Here is a 24,633-nt window from a genome sequence, read left to right as displayed (position 1 = left end):
GAAATGGGAGGAAAAAATGTGTTTTTAGTCAATGTTTGAGGTTTTCAGGGTAGTGTGGGGAAGAAATGGTAAGCATGTGAAGCAAGCCCCTCTGGACTCCCTGAGATGTCTAATTTTCATAACTGATGGGGCAATTGCCCCCATCAGCCCTGGGTGGGAGGGGCAGAAAGACTGGGTCCCCATTTTTATGGGGCAGCCGCACACCTACATTTTTTGAAAAAGTAATCCCCCTGATATCTAGCAGGCTTTCTGCCCCCCACTTCCCCCTGAGGAGGGGGTAGATGGGGTAACTGCCCCTATCCCTCCCCAAGGAGTGGCAGAAAGACGGTGTCCTTTTCTTTTTTTTGGAGGTGAGACATAACCCTGCCCATGCTGGCCAGCCATCCTGCCTCTACAATAAAAAATAAAAAAATAAGCCCTAGTGTCTAGTGGGCTTTTGGACTACCAGGGGGTGGATTGGGGGGGGGGGGGTGAACGGGGTAGAGATGGGGGTAAACGTCCCTGTCTGCCATTCCAGGGGAGCAAAAAGAACATTTCCCTTTTTGGGGGGCGGGTGGGGGCATGGCCATGAACATTCTAGGCAACCCCTACAATTAAAAAAATAATCCTTGGTATTTAGTGGGTTTAAAGCAGTTCAATCATTCAATTCATCATTTTTATTGTATACTTCAAGGTGACGCCCCAAGTATGACAGCTATACGGGGCAGAAATGCAGGTGCATGGAGTATCCCCTATTTAAAAAGAGTGGGGGCACTCGATGCTCCTGCACCAACCCTGAGGTGTGCCCTGGGAAGGGTCTGTGAATTCCGCCGACAAACCTGGGGGTACACAAGAGAACAGGACCATTCTGTGCTCCATCAATGTAACAAGCAATGGCTTGACAGAGGATGAATTCCCTCGAAACCTCAGTGAAGGCTTTGGCAGGAAAGCATGATGATTGATAAGCAAATTTTAGGTGTAGAGACGGACGATGAGAAAGAAATGGGAAACTCTGATTACAGGTAAACAACTCTCATGGCATAGGTAAAAAATGAGTTTTCAACTAAGTGGACTCAGCTAAGAAGTTTGCAGAAAAATTCCTGCAGTAAGAATGGGTAGCAGTGCTGAGTGCTCTGGAATACTCAAGGAACTGTTAAATGACTAGACCGCAGTGGTCCTCTTGAAGGGAGTAGCCAGGGAAATATGCAATTTGGTGAGGTCGGTGTGCTCTTCTATAATACCTGGTCTCCTGTTTTCATTATAGGTGCATTGAGGCTCACTGTCAGACAATGGGCAAATGAGGTGCAACAAGTTAAACTGTTATGGCAGGATAAAATGTTCCAACTGTGCCTTGCGCTACTGCTTTACCAAGCACGCCATTGCTTCCCAGCAGGCTTTGGGATGCATAAATACCCAAACATAATACTCAACAGTTTTGTACTGAGTCCAACGTCGAGAGATTTGGGAGCACTCTAAATAGCAACACAACAGTAGGGAAATGGTCGTAGAATTAACACAGCTCAAGGGGTCAAATATTCAGACTGAAAACACAAAGCTGATATACATCAAAAGAAGATGAGGGGAGGAAGAAAGGCTAGACAGGACAGAATGGGAGTGAAGTGAAAGGGAGGGGAAGCGGCAACAAAACGGGAATGAGAAAAAATGGGGCACTGAGGGGAGGAAGAGAACAATAGGAGGACAGAGCAGGAGTGAAGTGGATAAGAGGATGGAATGGGCGAGGAACAGGGAGTCGTGAGAGAGAAGGAGGGCTGAGGGGGCGATGGGTGGGAATAGAGGGAAAGGAGAAGTGGAAGGGGTGAGAAGGGAAGGAGATGATGGAAGCAGGGAGGGCAAGGAGAGGGAGTGGATACAGAGGTGGTAATGGGGAGTGCAGAAGCGAAAAAGACAATATGTGTAAACAAATAATACAATAAACAAATACAAACCCAGAAATGTTGCCATTAACTACCCTTGCTTGCCTAGCAAAGAGAACATGCAGCAGGGACAGAGGCTTGTCGGCCTGTGGGCGAGAATGAAGATGGATGCTAACAGCCCCGTTTCCCACATACTGTCCGCTAGTCACCTCGCCTTGGGAGACGCACAGTTACAAGAGATTAACACCCCCAGCAGTGCAGTAACATACAATAGAGTTAATAGTTAACATTATCTTTAAAGTAAGATAGCCATAACCGTACAAACACTAAACAGCCATCATTTAAACGATCACAGCTAGCAAAACACCTGTTCTTACCACTGCTACAGTCAATAACACTTGTAATGTTAATTCACAAATATCTTGACCACACATTTGAATGGTGCCAATATAATAAGTGTCATTACCCTGCACAATAGTGTTCATTTTATATGAGAAAGGATACATAAAACGAGTCCTCAGTGTCATGGTTTGACCTGGTGACCCACAGGCTAAACACAAATCGCAGTAACGGGCACTCGAGCTGTCCTACAAACCAGGGCTCTAGAACTGGCCCAGACCACCAGGCCCCTCCACCCAATGTACTCGGAAGCAAGCTCCCTCTGGGACTGAGGAACAAGAAAAACAGGCTTGTGGTTTCACCAACCCTTGTATTTTCTGTAATTCGTCGTATCTGACGAAATGTAAAATGTGAATAAAAACTTTTTTTGTTCGAGTTGTTTACGACTCCTTTGTGCGCAATCAGACAGATCTAGGAATGCCTTCCTGTTCCCCAACTCCATAAGGTCACTTCTTTACAACTCACAATGGACTCCTTTCCTGCTGAGGAGGTTAGCTCCTGACCACAGTTAGAATACACCACTTCCCGCTCCCAGGATGCTTTGTCTCTGTCCCCCTACGTGTGTACTATCTGCAAGAGAAGGCTTTTCTCCATCTACAGCACAGCATACATATTGTAGGGGTCGTCTTTATCAATGCAAGAAAATTAGCCAACCTGCACTCAACTGATGATCTTTCCCAAGACATTCACATTTATGATTGCTTTATCGACCTATGTGTGTTGTAAAGACACAAAAGAAGATTCATAACTTCTGCAGCCAACCCTTGCCTCAAACAGATGCGACTGAAGCTCCATCGGGGGCACCTGGATCCATAATATGCTCCCTGAAGCAACATTTTTTAGAATGCTGTTGCAGAGCTAAGAATACAAGAAACTCCTCAGCCGGGCTCTCCCCTACTACTGGCACTCTTACGCCCACTGCCTCAAATTGTGATTTCTCAACCAATCTTTGGAATATCTGGCCCGGTGCCTAGGCTGCGTCTGCAAAGCAGCCTCTTGCGAGGTTTCTGGGACAGGTGAGCTAGTTGGTGTACCTCTACTGTCCCAGCTGCTCACAAGCAACCAGGATCATCTTTACCTTCCGAGTCTTAGAGTGGCTGAAAACACAGGAGAGGTGCTCAAAAACCTTCTGACCAGTTGATCAAAGGGGCATAACCCCGGCACCCTGGTAGTGATAACCTGGATGCAAAGTCTCTACACAAATCCTTCGCTCTTAAAACAGTGGAGAGTAAAAGCCGCTCATGGTTTTCTTCATACAAGCTTCTGCAAGCATTGACTTAGCTGTTCTGTAGTCGGGGAGATGAATCACTCGGACGGTTAAACCTCTCAGAAATATCCACATCCACACAGCTTTAACTTCTCTTGACAACATATCTGGCGTCCCCCTTGTTTGTTGAGGCTGTGGTTGTACTATCTGTTTGAATCAGGTTTTTGTCTGTTTTCAGAGGGAGGAGGAAGGATTACAGGAATAGGCAAACCACCCTGAGTTCTAGTAGACGGACTTGGTACCATGTTTCCTTCTTTGATATCTTGTTAATATTGCCCATGTGCACTCACCAGCCACTAAGAGGCATCTGTGACTCTTGACCAGTGTTTTATTTGTAGAATTAGAAGTGCCGGTGCTCAAAGCGCCGCTCAGACACTCACGGCTGGTGCTATAAAATGTCAGAGCAGAAACAGCAAGGGTGCGCCGTCCCAAATCCACTTCAGGCCTCTTCAATTCACTGGAGGCACTCCCTGCCTCGTTGTCTCACTCTTACAGGTGTCTGCTATCTTTCTCGGCAACGCATTTTCTGTATTTTTATTCCTCCATTTTTTTTCACTATATTTGTTTTTCCCAATGTTGGTCTCGGAAAATCTTTGATGGGCAGAAATAAGAGTCGGCCCCAAAAAATAAGAAAATTAGTTACTTACCTGCAACTGTAGTTTTCCAGTTGTGGTATCTTTCATGGATTCACATGCTTGAATATTCCCCATCGAAGTAGGAGTCTCACAGTACATTAATAAAGCAGTTCATTTACACTTATATATCTGTATATTTATATACATAAACAAAATGATATATATACATATATATATATATATATATTTGCAATATAGGCTATATATTAGCAATGTAGGCTACAATAGGAACAATCTTATCTTAATAGCCTATCTATATCCTTTTCTTTGAAAAGGACCAATGTTCACTTTGACCAATCAGATGAGAACCCTCTAGAAGCTTCCCCACAGAGGCTGAAGCCCTCAGAATTTGTATAGCACTAGTGTACTTTAAATCCACTGTTTACTCGTAGGAGGAGCCTCTGAGGAGAGGAGGGTGGGTCGCATGTGAATCTATGAAAGATACCAATACTGGAGAACTACAGTTACAGGTAAGTAACTAATTTTCTTCTCCAGTATTGGATCTTTCATAGATTCACATGCTTGAATAAGACTAATAAGGAATGCATTAAACAATCACATAAATATTATAACAACAATAGTGGATGGTGGGAAAAACAATAGGAAAACACACAGAGGCTCACCTTATCCAAAACGATGACCCAGCACTGCCTGCCCCACTACTGCATCCGTTTTAGGAGTCTCGTCGAGGCAATAATGTTTTGTGAATGTATGCCTGTTCGACCATGTTGCTGCCCTGCAGATATGGTGAATCGGTACACCTGCAAACAACTGCCGATGTGGCTACAGCTCCAGTAGAATGTGCTTTCACTCCGCTCTGCAGGGGTTTTCCAGCTTGTGTGTGGCAGAACCTTATAGTAGCAACCATCCATCTGTCAATGGTTTGATTGGTAACTGCAAATCCTTTATTAACGCCTCCATATGCGAGAAATAATTGATATGATTTCCTTATGTGATGCGTTCTTTGAAGGTAGAATTTGAAACATTGTTCAACATCTAAGGAGTGTAAAGACCATTCCGCTGGTGTCTGAGGATTTGGAAAAAAGTTTTTTAAAACCACAGGTTCATTTAAGTGAAAATCCAACTGACCTTTTGAGTTTGTTCTCAAAATTATGCTGTCTGTAGTGAATTGTAGGAATGGCTTCTTAATGGTAAAAGTTTGTATGTCGCTTGCTCTCTTCACAGATGTGGGAGCTAGTAGTATAGCAGTTTTCCATGTGAGATACTTGATCTCAGACTTGTGAATTGGTTCAAATGGTGGTTTTATTAGCTGGGCCAGGACTATGTTTAAGTACCACAACGGTGGAGGTTCCCTGACTGGTGGAAAGGCTCTGAAGAGACGACCTTTGAGGAATTGTTAAATAATACAAGTGGACCATAAGGATGGCTCATTACCGGTTCGACGAAATCTAGAAATCGCCGCTAGGTGCACTCTAATTGAGGAATGAGACAAACCTGACTTTGCCAGATGTAGCAAGTAAGGGAGAATTTGATGTGGCTGAGCTGTGAGCGGGTGTACGTTAGACAACACACACCAAAGACAGAAGACCGTCTCCATTTGAACTTGTAAGTTCTGTTTGTTGAGTCCGCTCTCGCCTTCAATAGAATGCCTCTACATTCAGATGTGATATTTACCGAGGAGAACTCATTGTATTTAGGATCCATGCTGACAAGTGTAGTGATCTCGGGTCTGGATGTTGTATTTGGCCCTGGCTCATTGTCAATAAAGTTGGTGTTACCTTGAGTTGGAGATGAGGTTGCTCTGACAGGAGTAGTAGGTCAGTGAACAAGAACTGTCTGGGCCATCTCAGGGATATGAGGAGTATTCTGCAACGTTCCTCCTTCATTTTTCTGATTACCTTTGGGATCACTGGGATTAGTGGAAAAGCATAGGCATATATCCCTGACCAGAGTATGGAAAATGCATTCCCCCACAATCCTTTTGGGGATGCCAGCTTGTGAAGAACCGGCATTTCTTGTTCTCCTTTGTCACAAACAGATCCAAGTGAGGTTTTCCCCAGCGACAGAATAGGAAGTTCAGGATGTGTTGATTTAGCAAGGAGTCTGCCAGGAGATGGACCTTCCTGGTAAATGTTCTGCCCTGATGGTAATGTGATGCTGAAGTGCCCAGATCCATATGTCTTGAGCAGAGAGTACCCAGGAACGGGTTCTTCCCTGCTTGTTCAAGTAGAACATACTGGTGGTATGTTCTTATACGGACTGTAGATCGAGTTATTTTGGGGAGGAAAGCCTATAACACTAAAGTGATTGCTCTGAGTTCCAGTTGATTGATGTGTAGGTTTTTCTCCGCTGCTGACCATCTCACGCTGATTTTTAAGCCATGGAGATGCACTCCCCAGTCCTGTAATGATGCATCTGTTATTATGATGAAGCTGGGAGTCTGATATACATATTCCAACCCTTTGGAGAGATTTTTTGGCCGAGTCCACCGGAGTATTGCTGTTCTCATAATTGGTGTTGTCTGAATGAGATCCTCGAGTGAGCCCTGTGTTTGCCGCCATTGAATGTCTATTTGTTCTTGCAGCAACCATAGATGTAGCCAACTGTTCAGGAGTAGAAGGATGCAGGAGGAAATCATGCCTGCGAAAGATATGTAGATACGGACTGAAACTGACTTTTTTCTGGATAGTTTGATTGCCAACCGCTGGATTTTTACTTGTCTGTCTTTGGAAGGATAGGCTTTGTTCTTTAGAGTGTCTGGGATTGCTCCCAAGAACCTTATCTTTGTAGTTGGTGTTAACTGGGATTTTTGGTAGTTTGTTGTGAGCCCTAATTGTTTGAATAGTGAAAGGCAGGTGGTCGTGCCACTACTGTCTGCTGTGATGTAGGAGCTTTTATGAGCCAATCGTCTAAATATGGGAACACCTGGATTCCCTGCTGTCTGAGATCTGCTGCTACCGGAGCCAACATTTTTGTAAAGATTCTGGGAGCCGATTTTAGGCCAAACGGCAGCACCTCAAATTGAAAATGGATCCCAGCTACCTGAAAATGTAGTAATTTGCAATGATTTGGACATATTGGGATATGAAAATATGCGTCCTGTAAAATCGATGGATGTCATATGGTCTCCCTTGCTCAGGAGCTGTAGTTATCTCTTTAATAGTTACCATTCGAAAGGCCTGCTTTTTTTAGGAATTTGTTGAGCTTTCGCAGATCGGAGTATCGGACGCCAATCTCCTGAGGGTTTTTTGATGAGAAAAAAAGCTAGAGTAGAAACCCATTCTCTTTTGAGTCTTTGGAATTATCTCTACGGCTCCTTTTCTTAACATATTGGAAATTTCCGTTATTAGTTGGTTTAGACGAGGTGGAGGTGGGCCAGATGGTGGAGTGTATGGAGGTTTTTGGAGAAATGCTAAATAATGCCCTTTTGAAATGATATCTAGGACCCACTGGTCCGAGGTTATTGCGGACCATTGTTGAAAATGATGCGATATTCTGCCTCCAACTCAAGATGTTTGTGAGGCTGATGGCGCTGTTCTGTTGTCATGGTTTTCTAGAATCTCTGACTCTTGCTGGCAACTGGAGATCTGTCTATATGCAGCTGCTGGGGGTTGCCTGTATTGTGGCTGTTGTGGATAGTGAGGCCGGTACTGTGCTTGTCCCGGTTGATATTGCCTAAACGGTTGGTAGGCTGCACGAAAGAAATTTCCTCTTCACATAGCACCTCAAAAAGGTTGTTTCCAGTACTGGAGCATTCCCAAGGATCTTGCTGTTCCTGTGTCCGTTTTTATAGTTTGTAATGCATCCTCTACATGCTTGCCAGACAAATTTTCACCATCAAAGGGCATGTCTAGATTTTTTGTTTGTATTTCGGGGCGAAAGGAAGCAGATTTTAGCCATCCATGTCTGTGAAGCACTGCCGCCCCCGCTAGCTGTCAATCCAGTGGTAGCGACATCAAGTGCGCCATCAATCATTTCTGACGAAACGCGTTCTCCTTCCTGTAAAATCATGCGTGCCTCTAATTTTTCATTCTCCGGCAAAAATTCTATGTATGGGGCTATGTCAGACCACATCTGACGATCATAACAAGCTAATATATCCATTGAATTCGACGCTCTTACAGTAGTGGCTGCCATTGTTGAAAATCTTCTCCCTATGCTGTCCAACTTGCGACCTTCTTTGTCAGGGAGAGATGAGAATGGTGCAGAAGGGTGCTTTGTGCGCCTTTGCTCTGCCAGTGATACCACCGAATCGAGTTTTGTTTGTCTGATAAGACATGCTGGAGAAGTATCTGGAGCTTTATACATTTTTTTTTTAAGACTGGGATTACTGGCGATACAGTAGCCGGATTTTTCATGGCTTTGAGACCTTCTTGCCATATAAAGTCTATTATTGGAATAGCTCTTACTGACTTCTTTGCTGGTTCTTTGAAATCATACAGGAAACAGTGTGTCTCCCTTGTTAACAGTGGCAAGTCAAACCTTTTCACTGCTCTGTCCGTAAGGTAATGGTATCCCCCAATGTCCTCTAGAGGGGAGTCCACCTGAGTCGCCAGAGGCGGACATGGGGTGGGAATAAGATAGTTGTCCCACCCATCTTGCTCAGTTATAGTGTCTTGTATTTCCCCTTCTTCTGCCTCCTCCTCGGATGATACTTTGTATTCGTCCATCAGTTGTGATCCATCCTGTCTAGGGATAACTGGTGTTGGAAGTGTTTGAATGGGCTGTGGTAACAGCGTTGATGTTTGAACTAGACCTTCCAACTGTGCTCTCTGACTTATGGATGTGGCAGGTGTTGATGGTGGGAATCTACGATAATAGTCCTGCAACATGTATTGTAGATTTGATACCAGGGAAGCAGGCATTGGAATAGACTGTTCTTGATTTTCTTCTTGGAATAGTTTAGCGCCCGTAGTACCGTACTGATATTCTTCACAAGCACCATCATCATAATCCTGACATTTTATCTGTAATTAGGATGGACTACTAGCCACACCAAAAGGGCCTTCGTCGTATGATTCTTTGTCCTCATCTAAGAGGTGTGCACGTGGGTAAGGTAGTATCTTACTCGGAGAAGTATGCTCAGGTAAGATTTTCGACCTTATGGGTATTAATGATACTGGAGGAAATGTTTTTTCAGGCAATCGTGTTGTCGTCGACGATGCCTTTTTCCTCCACATCGATAGAGTCTCCGTCGATGTTGTCTCCGTAGCCCTTACCCTCGTCGATTGTGTGCTTGTCGACAGTGTGTTAGTCAACAGTATGCTCGTCGACGGCGAACTCGTTGACTGTGTGTACGCCGCCAGTGTCTTTGCCGACGGTGCCTTTGTTAATGGTGCCTTCACAGACTGTGCCTTCGCCGACGGTGTTTCCTTTGATGACCCTGCAGTCTCTAATAAGGGGAAATTCAAGAAAGCGGTCGTCGATGGAACCTCCGTCGAGGAACACTTCAGAAGTTTTGTAGTCAACCTTATGGTTGATGAAAGCGGTGACAATGTAACAATTAACGGAGATCTGGCTGTAGTGAATGTCGACGTTTCAGTCGTTGATGTAGCCATCAACAGTATCGTCAACGGTATTTTTTCTGCAGGCGTTTTTGTCATCGACGGTACAAGATGTTTCTGGGAAGGAATAGTAGGCTCCGACTTCGTATTGGAAATAGGCCTTTTATGTTTAGAGGTGGAAGGATGAGCCTTATGACCAGTTTCACAGTCAGTGTCAGTATTTCTTGATTTTTTACTGACTTTTGATGGTGGCTCTGAGGAACGCCTTGTTTCCTTTCTTTTACTAGAAGTTGGGGTGTAAGAAGAGCTCTCACTTTCCTCGTCTGACACTGTATATTCTTTAGATGTCAACTTCTGGAGCCACAATAAGAGCTTACGTTCCCTATCCTTCAAAGTTTTCTGAGAAAAATGATGACACATTTTACAATCCTTTACCTTGTGGTCTGGATAAAGGCAGTAAATGCACTTCTTGTGAGGATCTTCTGAGTGGAGCCTTTTCTTCCCACAGTTTTCACTATCTCTAAAAAGTCCTTTTTTAAATGTGTGAGACATCTTCATCAATCTTGAGTAAGCAGAAAATGAATTAATAATACTTTCTGTGAAGGAATTCTTCTCAGTTAACTCTGAGGAAAAGAAGACTGAGCTGAGCTCAAGAAGACTCCTTCCTCACGACGTGCAGTAAAAAAATCTGAGGGCTTCAGCCCCTGTGGGGAAGCTTCTAGAGGGTGCTCTCATCTGATTGGTTGAAGTGAACGTTGGTCTTTTTTAAAGAAAAGGATATAGATAGGCTATTAAGATAACAGATTGTTCCCATTGTAGCCGACACTGCTTTATTAATGTACGTGAGACTCCTACTTCGACGACGGGGAATATTCATGCATGAAAATCTATGAAAGATCCAATACTGGAGAAGTGCTGGTGTCCCCTACCAGCAAACACTGTCTCAAAATTAAGCACTGCTCTTGACTGAGTTGGAGCAATCTATATAACCTGGCACTCAGAATTAGGACTATGGTTAAGGACCCCAGAAAAGAAAATAGTTGTCTAGCTGTAGAGTTGTGCAACAGTTGGAGTTCACAACACTTAATTCAGCGTCCGTTTCTTATTGAGGGTAGGGGAGCATCAACCCCCTGCCCCGCTGTGAGACGCACACGCAAAAAAATAAAATGGCAATGAAAAGCTTTCATTGCCATTTTATTTTTACAATGCAGCGTGCACCAGCTCAGGGTCATGCTGGGCGTGTCCTGACTGGAGCACTAACATGACTGGACGCTCCAAAGTGCGCATGTCACTATGGGCAGCTGTTTAGCATCAGCCAAAGTGAGATGCACACTTTGAAGCTCTCCACTCAGCTGTCATGAGACAGCTGGGTGGAGACCCAGCACAGGCTTCTAGGGCCTGAAGGAGTGTCCAACTAGGCCACTCCATCCAATCCAGGCGCTGCTTTCATGCTGGTTAACAGCATCTGGATTGGTTAGGGCAGCTCTTCCGACATCGGCGAAGGAGAAGAGTACTGTGGAGGACAAACAACCCTTGGGTGTATGCCGTTTTTTTATTTTAAATGTGTAGTGCATGTGTGTATAATGCATGTAAGTAATGCATGTAAGTGTAGTGGTTGAATATATTTTGTACTTAGTGTTATGTTTGGGCTTTTGGAGGGGGTGGCTTACTTTGAGGTTTTGGAGGGAGAGGTCGTTTTTTTGGGGGGTGGGGAGTGATGGGGCACTTCACTTGCTCCATGTATGTTAACCTTTGACCAGGTAATGATTCTGATTTCTGTAGATTGATCGGTGACCGAAATTCTCCAAGAGCAGGCTGGAAATCTTACTTCACTTTCTGTGGTTGCCAGATTCAGATTCTTTTCCTCATATGCATCTCAACCACCAACCCCAGCAATACATTTTGAGACAGTTTGGGGCTCATTTTAAAACAAAGAGAATAACTGTATTGGTAAGGATTGGATCTCATAGAACCCTACACTATTGAAGATGGTAATATGCAAATATGTATTCTGTCAGTCCACACAGAACACATCCAATCTCCTTTCTTTAATTAAGGAATAATTTGATGAAGAGCCTGCATCAAAACACTTATTTTTACTGTATTTGTTGGCTCGCCTGACGTCTAGGATTGGTCTGAAATCCTTGCTTGGGCTCTTTCTCTGCAACAAACATACCTTGTATTACGGGTTTTCCTTCTTGTGGTGATGGAACACTGTACGGTTTTCCTCTTGAGTAATGTTTGTCTTTCATTCCTTAGAAGTTAGATTTGAAACTTCAAGTTTTTCTTCAGTGTTTTTGAAGGAAGGGGGTGCCTTGAAACATATAGCATAATAATTTTGCACAATATTCAGCACCCATCTGTCTTTGGTGATGACTTGCATTCTTCAAGATGATTAGTAATCCTTTCCCCATTTAGAATGGTGCACAAAGAGGGGAAGTTATCAGTGCAAGTTTCTGTGGGACTTATGTCCCAAGTATGGTCTCCATTGTTTGGACCCTCTAGGTCTAGTCGACTGTATGAATACTTTTGTTGCCTTGGTTGAGGTTGCCAATGCTGATTTTCCCGCTGCAAAAAAGGGGCATAAACCCTCTCAGGCTGGTATCTGGTAAGGAAGGTAACACCTCTCCTTTTGCTTGCACTTAGGTTGAAAATTGTGTTCTTTTCCTCCCGTCCCAATGCTGTTAATATTTTAACCTAGGAACACAATCTCTGCATGTCCTCATCAGTGAAGTAAAAAACTTTAGAAAACCAGTGACCAACTCTGCACTTTATTTCCAGTCGCGGCTCGCCGCTCCTCTGTCTCCTCAGCAGGCAGGCACAGGCTCCCAGTCTACCCTGTGCCAATCCTGGCGCAGCTCAGAGCAGCATTGGGACTGGATGGGAGTGCCCACCCACTTTTCTCCCAGGCAGACTGGGAGCCTGTGCCTGCAGGCAGTGTGTTGCCGGGCTGGAGAGATCACAGTGCGCATGTGTGTTGGGCCAGCCCGAGACGGCTGGCCAAACATACATGCGCACTGAGGGGAGTGCTCTGTGAACTCCCCTCCATGGCTGTCATCCCCAATGTCCCACCCCTGTTTCTACAAAACGATAATAAACATAGTTGTACTACAAACGATAATAAACATAGTTAATTATCGTTTTGTAGTAAAAGGTTTGCAGCTGCTGGCCGGGGGCGGCGCTCCTCCACCGCCACGGTTTATTTCCTTTTGTTAGATAGGTATCATTAAACCCAGTCTATGGTTTCAATGGACTTAAAAAAGCACATTTTAGAATGCCTACTTTTAGTTTCCGTACAATGATGCTTTATAAATAAAATATGATTTATAATACATATTGTTGCATGAAAATAGATTTAAAATATTAATTCATTATCACCAACGAAACACATACATTTCTTATGTAGTACGCCCTTCGGTCTGTACAGATTTACTCCCGCGCTGCAGCCAGATGAACAGTCGCAATGCGCAAGTTTACCTGACCTTTGCCCCAAAAACCGAGACATTTATGTGAAATGAACAAAAGCTTCGGGACACCGGGACAGTGCTCTGAAAACCGGGACTGTCCGGGGAAATACGGGACGTCTGGTCACCCTAAGTCGTAAGTTAGGGTGACCAGATTTTGAAAGGCAATAAACGGAGCATTTCACAAAAATAGAATAAGGTCGAACTCATCAACACCCGAGGGGCAGAGACTGAGCGCTTTCATCACTGCAGAAACACAGGAGCGTTATTTACACACCTTTCTAATAAGAGCTGCTAACTAGCGCAGCCTTCTAACGCGTAAAACCCTACGTGCGTCGGGGGCGTGGCTCAGGGGAGGAGTGTTTGAGGCGTTCAATATCCCATAATAAACGTATATTCTGGCTGATCGCTGGTTACAGGTGCTTTCAGTCTGGGATAGTGACGCCTCTGTCGGATTCTGCCAGGATTTTTTTTATATATAAATACGAGAAAAAACGCACTCTCCCCCTCTGCTTCGAAAGTCTTTAAAAAAGTGGTTATTTTAGAAAATATTGTGTTTTCTCTCACTACCCCTGCCAATCCACATTTGCCCCACTTCCCCCCCCCCCCCAAACCACCACCACCACCCCATCTCGCTGGACCAAGCTGCGCCCCTGAAGTGCCTCCACTCTCCACTGTTGCTACTGACTCTCACCGAAAATCGCGGCCTGACCCAAATTGCCGAACTCGTCGGAGACAGCTGGTGAAATCCCGGGACTGTCCCGGCAGAACCCGGTCCCACCTGGTACCAGACGGGACTCTGCATCAACTCAGCATCGGCGGCTTCAGTAGCCCATCCGCTCCTTCTGGAATTCTGCAATTTGGACATAATACTTGTATATTTTGCAGTTAATTTTCTCTTTCACAGTTATATCTAACCATTGGCCTAATAGATAATATACTCAAGTCCAGAGCATTATGGTCATTGTAGTTTTTCATTTGGTAATATCGCACCACACTTTTCTTCAATGCAACCCTTTTTTCTATCATTGGACTATTCCTGTTGAAATATTTCCGTTCATTTGACATCAGTACAACCCCTGATATGTGCTGCTCCGTTTGAGTTCTACACAGCATAGCTCCTCACGCGCTGTTAATTAACGTCCTTTTCTGCAAGCAAACTCCGCAGGGCGACCTGCCCCCAGGAAGCTGCAATCGAAATCCAAAACATACAATGTGTCTGTGCTCTCTAAAATCAGTCTCCATCACAGTCCTTGCTTTTAGGAGCCTTCCTCTCGCTGCCCCCGTTGAATCACGGACCTTCATTCAATCTGCTGCGTCGAAGTTACACCCACTGCTTGTCTTAGAGGCCTGTGCCCTGACGCCCCACTGCTGCTCATGGCAGCTGCTGATGTGGTAACACATGTCATCACGTGTTTCTCCAGTGCGACTCCCGACATGCATTCCGCTGTCACTGGAACTCCTGAGTCTAGCAGTGCCTGGGCCTCAGCTCCATTTCTTAGGTGAACAGAAACTAGAACTTTTATTTGGTACTCCGACTACGACTCAAAGGCTCACCCCTTTTGTTACAGCGCCACAGGGCATCCCAGCTAGTGGAGATGCCCGCCCCTCCGGCCACTGCCCCCACTTTTGGCGGCAAGGTTGGAGGAGATAATGAGAAAAAGAAGGAGGAGTCACCCACCAGTCAGGACAGCCCCTAAGGTGCCCTGAGCTGAGGTGACCCCTGTCTTTAGAAATCCTCCATCTTAGTTTTGGAGAATTCCCCCAATAGGATTAGGGATGTGCCCTACTCCCCTCAGGGAGGAGGCACAAAGAGGGTGTAGCCACCCTCCAGGACAGTAGCCATTGGCTACCACCCCCAGACCTAAATACACCCCTAAATTTAGTATTTGGGGGCATCCCAGAACCCAGGAAATCAGATTCCTGCAACCTGAAACAAGAAGAACTGTTGACCTGAAAACCCTGCAGAGGCGACGGAGACAACTGCTTTGGCCCCTGCCCTACCGGCCTGTCTCCTGACAGAAAGAAAACTGCAACAGCGACGCATCCAACAGGGACCAGCGACCTCCGAAGCCTCAGAGGACTGCCCTGAACCAAAGGACCAAGAAACTCCAATGAGCAGTGGCTCTGCTCAACAACTTTGCAACTTTCTTGCAACTTCTAAAGACTTCACTCTTCCCGCCAGAAGCGTGAGACTTCACCCTCTGTACCGGACGCCCCCGGCTTGAGCTCCTGAGAACCAACACCACAGGGAGGACTCCTAGGCGACTGCGACCTTGTGAGTAGCCCGAGATGACCCCCCCCAGGACCACCACAGCGACGCATGCGGAGAGAATCCAGAGGCTCCCCCTGACCATGACTGCCTGTAACAAGGGACCTGACGCCTGGACCAAGCACTGCACCTGCAGCCCCCAGGACCAGAAGGAACCGAACCTCAGTGCAGGAGTCACCCTCAGGCGACCCTCTGCCTAGCCCAGTTGGTGGCTGGCCCGAGAAGCCCCCCTGTGCCCTGCCTGCACCGCTAGAGTGACCCCCAGGTCCCTCCATTGAATCCAATACATAACCCGATGTCTGGTCTGCTTTGCACACTTCACCCGGCCGCCCCTGTGCCGCTGAGGGTGTGTTTTGTGTGCCTACTTGTGTCTCCCCCAGTGCTCTACAAAAACCCCCCTGGTCTGGCCTCCGAGGACGCGGGTACTTACCTGCTGGCAGACTGGAACCGGAGCACCCCTGTTCTCCATAAGCGCCTCTGTGTTTTGGGTACCTCTTTGACCTCTGCACCTGACCGGCCCCAAGCTGCTGGTGTGGTAAGTTTGAGGTTGCCTTGAACCCCCAACGGTGGGCTGCCTATGCCCAGGAACTGAGACTTGTAACTGTCTTACTTACCTGACAAACTAACAATTACTTACCTCCCCCAGAAACTGTTGAGTTTTGCACTGTCTCCACCTTTAAAATAGCTTGCCATTTTTACTAAAACTGTGTATGCTATTGCTCTAATTTAAAGTTCCTAACTTACCTGTGTGGAGTACCTTGCATTTTATGTATTTACTTCAAATCTTGAACTTGTGGTTCTAAAAATAAATTAAGAAAACATATTTTTCTATATAAAAACTATTGGCCTGGAGTTAAGTCTTTGAGTGTGTGTTCCTCATGTATTGCCTGTGTGTGTACAACAAATGCTTAACACTACCCTTTGATAAGCCTACTCCTCGACCACACTACCACAAATTAGAGCATTAGAATTATCTAATGTTGCCACTATCTTACCTCTAAGGGGAACCCTTGGACTCTGAGCACACTATCTCTTACTTTGAGATAGTATGAACAGAGACAACTTCCTACAGGGACACTGTGGCTTACTCCTGGCAGAGGCACTGCAGGTAAGGGACTGGGCTGTGTTTAAGGGTAAGGACAGCAGAGGGCTTGTAAGAGACACTGTGGCTTACTCCTGGCAGAGGCACTTCAGATAAGGGACTGGGCTGTGTTTAAGGGCAGCAGAGGCTGTGTAAGGGACACACTGTGGCTTACTCCCGGCAGAGGCACTGCAGATAAGGGACTGGGCTGTGTTTGTTTAAGGGCAGCAGAGGCTGTGTAAGGGACACTGTGACTTACTCCCGGCAGAGGCACTGCAGATAAGGGACTGGGCTGTGTTTAAGGGCAGCAGTAGGTGTGTAAGGGACACACTCTGGCTTACTCCCGGCAGAGGCACTGCAGATAAGGGACCGGGGCTTTGTTTAAGGGCAACAGGGGGTGTTTAATGGGCAGCAGGGGGGCGTGTAAGGGACACACGGGCCTTACCTCCGGTCCATAGTGGTCTGCTCCTCCTCCTGCCGCGGTCTGCCCCTTGTCCCCGGTCCTGGGGGTCCCTCGGCACACCTGTCACCTACACTCTGGAGTCTGCGACGGGAGGTGCGGCCTCCAACATGCACATATAGAACCGGTCTGTGACAGCAACGGAAGGGCGGGTACCTTGGAGACCAGAAGTACGCCAGGAATGTACACGGCCTGCAGCAAGGAGCGCTACAAAGCTGTAAGGTAGCTCGGTGGGAGAGCGCATCGAACGCATCTATCTGTGCTCAGATGTGGCATCCACTCCTGGTGCCATTTACCTCTGTGCTCCGATGCCAGGACATGCAGGATCTCCGCGCCTTCAGACAGCGGGTGGCGGGGCTTTAGTAGACCTTCATCCTTCTGAGGCAGATGCACCAAGTATCATTCAGCTCGGTACCTGCACTTCTTACATCTGAAAGGCAGAAGAGAGGCACTTCACACCAGGGAAGAAGTACTCGCGGATAGCGAGCACCGTCACTTCTGTAGCTCCATTTCAAGAACTGTCTCAAGCGGACAGAAAACCACTGGGGATGTGTAAAATGGAAAGATGCAAAATAATGAAACTTGCATCCAAGAATCAGACTTCTGAAGGGTGTAAAACTGGGTAAAAGGCTGTGAAATACTGGAACCCGGTGATCTTAGTCGGAATTCGGGCTTTCCACTTGACTAGATTGTGTGATCTTGGACCAGCTCGGTTTATACAAAAATGGCCACCAATAAACAACGTACAGCTATCCTGGCATTCCTTACAAGCATGTTGTTCGCCGGCACTTGAATGGAAAGCCACCAAACACAGGTACTGAGAGATCAGGGGGCCGTGCTCGCCCCAAGGCCCACCACACCACCCACTCTGAATACACCTGAACCCGCCTGGCCGGGTCCTACTAAACCCAGGGCCAGGGCCCCCTGGCACCGCTTCCACGCCACAATAGAACCAAAATGGACATTTCAGTTTCGGTTTGGAGGCGCGGACGGGAGTACAGGGGGCGGTGCGCTTGTGACCCATCAGAAAGGAGTTTACACGTCATTCCAGGTGGGGCCCACGGTAATGATGGGGACGGAATGAGGGGTGAGGGGGTGGATGGGCGACGGGCCTCCGGTTTTGGAAACTTACTGTGTTGGGTGTAAGGAAGGAAGTCTTTGGTGCACGTCAGACCCCCTTGCAAGGATCAGTTGGTAAGGGCCGGGAATGAACCTTCAGCCCTGATGTCACGTGTACGTGACGCACCCTTTTTGCTCCTTTTAGAGATGGACATTAGAGGATGTGGCTTAACAGCCAGAGCTGCCGACCTTTGAGCTGGGGAATCAGGCTCGAGTCTCGGCTCCACCTCCTGTGATCCTGGGCAAGTCACTCAGACTCTAAATGCCTACCGAAAGTATGAATGTGTCCTTGTGTAATGTGACTGGTGCTCATGTAAAACGCGCCAATACATTCAGGTCGAGTTCGCGCTGTATAAAACTGCAAAAAAGGGGGCAAGGCCACGAGCCCAAGATAGAGGACGTCTGAGCCTGCAGCTCCTGGACCCGGAAACATCAAATATACAGCGACATCCGCCACAGTCTGCCCCCCCAGATGCCGTCATTGACCTGCAACACCGCGGCTCCATCTCTTGGTCCGGACGCGAGGAGCGGGCTGGGCCGCGGGGGAGTGGCGAGCTAAGGCCCACCTACGCCGTGAGCATGAACCCCCGTGGGGACGGCACCCGAGCGGGGACCTCCTGTGCACTGCCGCCCTCATCGAAAGGGTGACCAGACTTCGAGGAGCAAAAACCAAGACAGGTCAGGCATAAAAGAAGGACTAAAGACTTTACTCTCGCTTTTATATCTGTTCTGTCCTGTTTTTTTCCATAGCTTTATGAATGTGCATACAGGAGATTTGAGAAGCTAGAGCTGCTTATGGAAACGCAACTCGGTACCCTACCCACAGACCTAGGCATCATGAAAGATGAACATCGCAAGTTAGTAGACCGAGTCCACACAACTGAAAAAACACTAACGTCAACAGTGCCTGATCTAGCAGAACAAACATCTCTTGTGACACAATTGCGCAGACAGGCGGAGCAACTGCAGTAAGGGCACGTCACAATAATATACACATTGTAGGACTACTGGACGCGCGGAAGGTGCCCAACCAATGGAATACATAGAATCGTGGCTGCGCATGATGGTGTCCCCACTGGGTTTTTCAGACCATTTTCTGCTGGAGAGTGCACACTGTGTACCCACAAGGAAACCCATACCTGGAACACCCTCGAGCCCCATTGTGGCGAACATCCTAAATTACAGAAATCGGGATCAATTACTCTGGGCAGCCAGAGAGCAAGCGCCGCTCACTGTAGAAAATACACGAGTCTCTCTGTTCCCAGACTACACCTTGGCGGTCCAACGCCGACGCTCTTCGTTCATGGATGTGAAAAATCTTCTTCATGTGGCTGCTCTCACTTATGCACTGATTTTCCCAGCAAAACTTAAAGTAATCCACAAACAACGCTCCCACTTTTTTGACACGTCGAAAGCTGCGCAACATACCGGGCTCGACGGGACAGATGGCAGCCGCCACCCTGTGGGTCTGGCCGCCGTTCCTGCCACAAACCCCACAGAAGAGCTATAGACTCGTACATGGTCTGCACCATCCACACAACAAGCCAAGTGTAGTAAAGGTCTTCCAGCCGTAATAGATTCTTACGATCTTTATTGGTAATTTCAGGAAAATACAGCCCCAACATCTCGACCACATTCGTATCCACAACATTCTTACATTCCTAAGCGCGAGGCCGCACGAGCTATAAGAGCGAGGCCACACGCACAATACAACACCAAGGAAAGCTAAAAAGAGGCCCTACGTTCGGCGGCGGCCCTAGGGACTGGGCGCGCCTCTCCAGCCTCAGCACATCAGACTCTGATTCAGACAGAAGTATGACACTTTTTCTGACAATAACACCACAAACAGCCAATAAATGTAGATCTAATCCACGACTGGCCAGTTCCGTCACACTACTTTAGTAGGCCAAACGTGATTATTCAACTGGAATGTTCTGTATACTTTACTGCTTCCACCATGTGGATCTCTCCAAAACAGAGCCTCCCAAATGAGTAATACCGTTACAGTCACAAACCATTATGTCACTTATATTAATTGAGGGTCCCAAGAATATAATGGTTTTCTATATATACACAGTGCATCTATAGTGTTGTATTGGCTAAAGGGGCTCCGGTCAGAACAAACGTTTGGTTCCTAAAATGTACCTTTTATGTGATGTCCTAAAGAGCCCAGTTCGTACGTTACACCCCAGAAACAAATGCATATGGTTTGCTTTGTATTATATATTATGTGTGTTATATTAATTTGGTTGAACAAATTTTGCTCACTGAACCATGAACCATGCATTGGGGAAGTTACAGTTTCGACCTAACACTGATGACACAAACACTGAGTCGCACCGTTATTGACAGAGGGCTGGACACACTCACCACTTCCCTTACAGCTATGACCACATTTCTTAATGCTTATAAACTACTCACTTGGAAGGTTCATGGGCTAGGCTCATTGCATAAGCGACACAGAGTGCTGGCACAATTACATAGAAGGAAGGTGCACAAAGCTTACCTTCAAGAGACGCATCTTACACTAGTAGAAACACAAAAACTACAAAACAAGTGGAGAGGCCAATTGTTCCACACTTCATATTTAGCATATGCCAGAGGGGTGGCAATATGGGTGATGGCGGGAGTCCCCTTCTTACATCAAGAATCCAAAATAGACACGCATAGTCGATATGTCCTGCTATGAGGCTGCTTGGATGGCGTGCTGGTAGTATTTGGACGCATCTATTCCCACAATTCAGAGCAGAATATGTTTCTATCATTTATCTAAGGCATTGTCAGACTGGGCACCTCTTCAATGGATACTGGGTGATGTCTGCAATGGAGTGATGGACAAGTTATTAGACCGTTCCTGCCCCCCCTTGCCAAGTGTGGGCCACGCTAGACAACCCAAAGCCCTGTGACAATGGGTGGAGGCCTGGGACCTTGTGGACGTAATACTGGAATGCGAGAATACTCATTCTACTCTTAGAAATGACACTGGTCTGGGGCCAAGTCCCGACGCCGATCCCCACATGGCGTCTACAACCGTTGTTCCTGGAAGATGCTGTGTTCCATGACACGCTAGCAACGACCATTACTACGTATTTTGCCAAAACACTGTTACAGCCACCAAAACTCTGGCTGAGACCAACCACAGATGCAATATAAAACTGCATGTTAGCGCGGCCATGGAGACCCCGAAGCAGAGTTAGATCTGCAATGTCAGAGTAAACTGAAAGAACGAATCGAAAGAAAGGGGAAATAAAGGCACAGAACCCCAGGCACATAGGAGTTTGGGAGCTTGCACAATACTGTGAAGCTATACAATTGTAAAGCACAAAGTCACCTGTGTATTTCACAGCTATGTGGAAGGCTCGATGTATATAGAGAGCATGTGATAACCGGCTCCCTAGGGTTTAACAATAAGCAAAAGACAATAGAAAGCCCAGGCTGACAACGGATTATAAAAACACACATGTACAAAAGAATGTGGGATAGAGGGTGGGCAATATTCCCCAACAGAGGAAATGAAGGACACAAACCAGGACAAATACATCAGAGTGATAATATTGTATGTGAAAGGGTGCCTCTCCTGCACAGACTGCAAAACCGACACACTCACGCTGCTTGGATGAGATGAAGGAATCCCTGGAAAATCATATTATTACCCATATCAATATGGACAAGCACGGAATCTCAGACACACAGCATGGCATTGTTAAGCTGACTGAAGTGCAGAAGGACACGGCCAGCAAAATGGAGTGCAATAAAGACTTGGAGGCTAGATCTACGAGGTGTCATCTCTGCATAGTTGGCATACCGGAATCAAACAATAATGGCTAAAGTAGAGGACTATATCGAGACCATATTAGCTGAGATATCTGGGCGCACAAACCTGTTGGAAATGTACATGGTGGAAAGGGTGCACCTATCCCCAGTCCCAAGACTCATCCCATGTGCCACACCTTGTCCCATCATATACATAGAAGGCAGCTTTGTGTCACTAAAAGAATATCAAGATAGATCCTCAGATACTGTGTTGGACATTTACCTATATCATAGACTGAGCTGAACTATCAAAAAGAAATCCCCCTTGTATAAAGCGGCACCTAACAAATGGCAACCTGTGTCCTCTTGGATATCAAATACTGCTCCGACCAAACAGCTAACCACCATGTGTATTAAGGTGATGGTAGATATCGTGCAGATGGGGCACCAGTCCAAATCTAGAGATAAATGTTTTGTGGATTAGGGCTAGCTATATCAAATGAACAGAGGCTATACTATTGTCGTCAAACAAAGAACGTGTCTGCAAATTCTAAGCAAAGGCTCACACATTGTAAATTCTTGCACAGGATATATCCCACACCAATCATTGGTACTGGTCGAAAGCCCTGATGTGCTACTCCCACAGCAGGATTTTTTCCCCTTGGCATGGGAGTGCCTGGGGATACTGGAGTATAGGGAGTGCCTGTTGAACATACTGACCAACATAACATGTGAACTGGATCCCTCTCCTCTGGCCGCCCTATGAGGTTAAGGTAAAACGTCCCCAAATAATGTAGGACGTATGTCGCATTGGCTTTGTCGATGGCACATCAGCGAGTGGCAATGTTTTGAGGAGGTGAAGGAGTGGCTGAAATATCTGAGATGCAACACTCTGAGGTTTATGATCTACTTCTTCTGATTTGATCCCACCCCAGAGTGATACGGACAACAATGAGTTGCTACTTATCTGGAAAGGTAGATAACGTGCTTCTGTATAGCCAACAAATGCAGCCTCTAATGTGACCAGAACCCCACCATTGCTGTTATATATGGTTTACATGGCTATAGGATTCTGTGTGAGCATAACAGTAATAAGCATTTTCTTTTCATATGTACTTATTGCTCTAGAACTAAAAATGTTAATAAAAATGTACCTATGTACACTTGTGCAATAGCTTTCTATAACAAGCATTTTCAATGCAACGTGTCTCGCATTTGCTCGAGTTAGAGCTATTAGCGTTGTAAAAAAAAAAAAAAAACGCAGCACGATCGCACTATGTAAAATGCAGCGCGAACGCGCTGAGTGGAAAATAAACAGATAAAGTAGTCCGGACCCCAGGCTGAAAACATCGAGCCTCGTATGTTATTGGTAGTTAACTAGTGCTGTGTAGGTGGGCTAAACACTGGAAAAGGCATGAGGTATGCATGCCTTTCACAAACGAAAGCAAGCGGATTTTAAAAGGCAAGCCCACAAACCAATGTAAGTGACCGACGTGGCATGGGCGTGGTTTGAAGCCCAAAGAGAGATTACAGAATGGACGGAGCGCTTTGCGCTCGCCCATAAAAAGGAACACCGCAATACTGAAAATAAATGGTTGCATAAATTTCCCCTTTTTTTTTTTTTTTTTAAACTTTTTTTTTTTTAAGTCACTAAAGTCTAAGTACATTGCCAGTAAAATAAGCAACACATATGAACAAAAATGGCGCCAGGCAGGAAAAGTAAGAGGCTCAATATTGGGTAGAAGCATGTCCGAGATCTGCGGAGATCTTAATGACAGCAACAACTGTTTGAAGATCAACTCTTCACAGAGGTGTGAATAAGCCTTGAGTGGGCTATATCTTTGGACAAAGTACTTCCTATCTGGACTCAAATGTATACAGGTCTAAACTACGAAACACCAAGACCACCTAGACAGCATATGAGGGGTGTATGGATGTGGATAGAATATCTCCCGTAAATACCCATGGAATAAAAAACTTTTGCCGATTAACATTCTGTAAATGTCCTAAAAGGCAACGTCAATACCCATAAAAAAGGCTGCTGGAAATGTCAATCAAAGGCAGTCACTGCCAGCCAGAAGTGGAAGTAGGTAAGTTGAAAGGTCCATGCCTAGTACACGAAGTGCACACAAAGGCACTTTACTCACCTGTGAACCTTAAGTACACAAGACCATGCTACCAGATGAGTGAGTGTTACTTGGGGACTAACGCAAACATATTCTAAAGTTAACATGCAACTACATAAAATACAGATATCAAAGAGAAAAAAAACACTACCCTCTATCTCTTCCTTTTACAATATGTGTAACCCTGTGATCTCCTAGGATACAAACCATGAGTGGTCACTTAAAATCTAACACCATCCACATTTATATACATAACCTTTAAACACAAAGTTTGCCAAATGTAGATCAACACAAGTAACTGATTCTCTGGTTCCCCTGCGAGACAGCTAACGGGTGCTTCTTCTGTTTGGTCAAACAAACCAATGACTTAATACACCCCTTACAAAAAAGAATTTACCCATAAAACTGAAACCAAAGTTATAGAGCTCTGCAGAAAGGTGTACCTGAATAGTCTCTGTCCTCAAAGTTTTCCTTCTCCTTTTCTCTCTCGACTGGGTAGAGCAGCGTGCAGACCAGGCCCTGGCCTGGCTGCAGGTAGAGTGTGATCAGATCACCCAAGTACTTGAAGCGCCTCACCTGGACACCTTGTGACGTCTGAAAGAGACAAAACAGAATGAATGACCAGGAGATGCTGATGGACCAAACACACAATGTTTTATACAAAATATGAAAGTAATCAAAGCGATACAGTCAATCTTTTTACTTGAAAAAAATCAAACATGCTCAAGAAACCCCAGAG

The 24,633-nt window shown here is 46.0% G+C and overlaps 1 protein-coding gene across 2 annotated transcripts in view; it reads right to left on the bottom strand.

Moving 5' to 3' along the window:
- The window catches only part of INPPL1 (inositol polyphosphate phosphatase like 1), an 818,513-nt gene that overhangs the window by 457,771 nt on the left and 336,109 nt on the right, over positions 1–24,633 (bottom strand). For both annotated transcript variants that reach the window (XM_069203762.1, XM_069203763.1), the window contains exon 3: positions 24,338–24,488. In XM_069203762.1, coding sequence (XP_069059863.1) covers positions 24,338–24,488 — 151 coding nt within the window. The remainder of the gene's footprint in view (positions 1–24,337; positions 24,489–24,633) is intronic.

This window comes from Pleurodeles waltl, chromosome 8, assembly GCF_031143425.1.
Source record: "Pleurodeles waltl isolate 20211129_DDA chromosome 8, aPleWal1.hap1.20221129, whole genome shotgun sequence".
Taxonomy (NCBI): domain Eukaryota; kingdom Metazoa; phylum Chordata; class Amphibia; order Caudata; family Salamandridae; genus Pleurodeles; species Pleurodeles waltl.
This window is presented reverse-complemented; position numbering and strand designations above follow the sequence as displayed.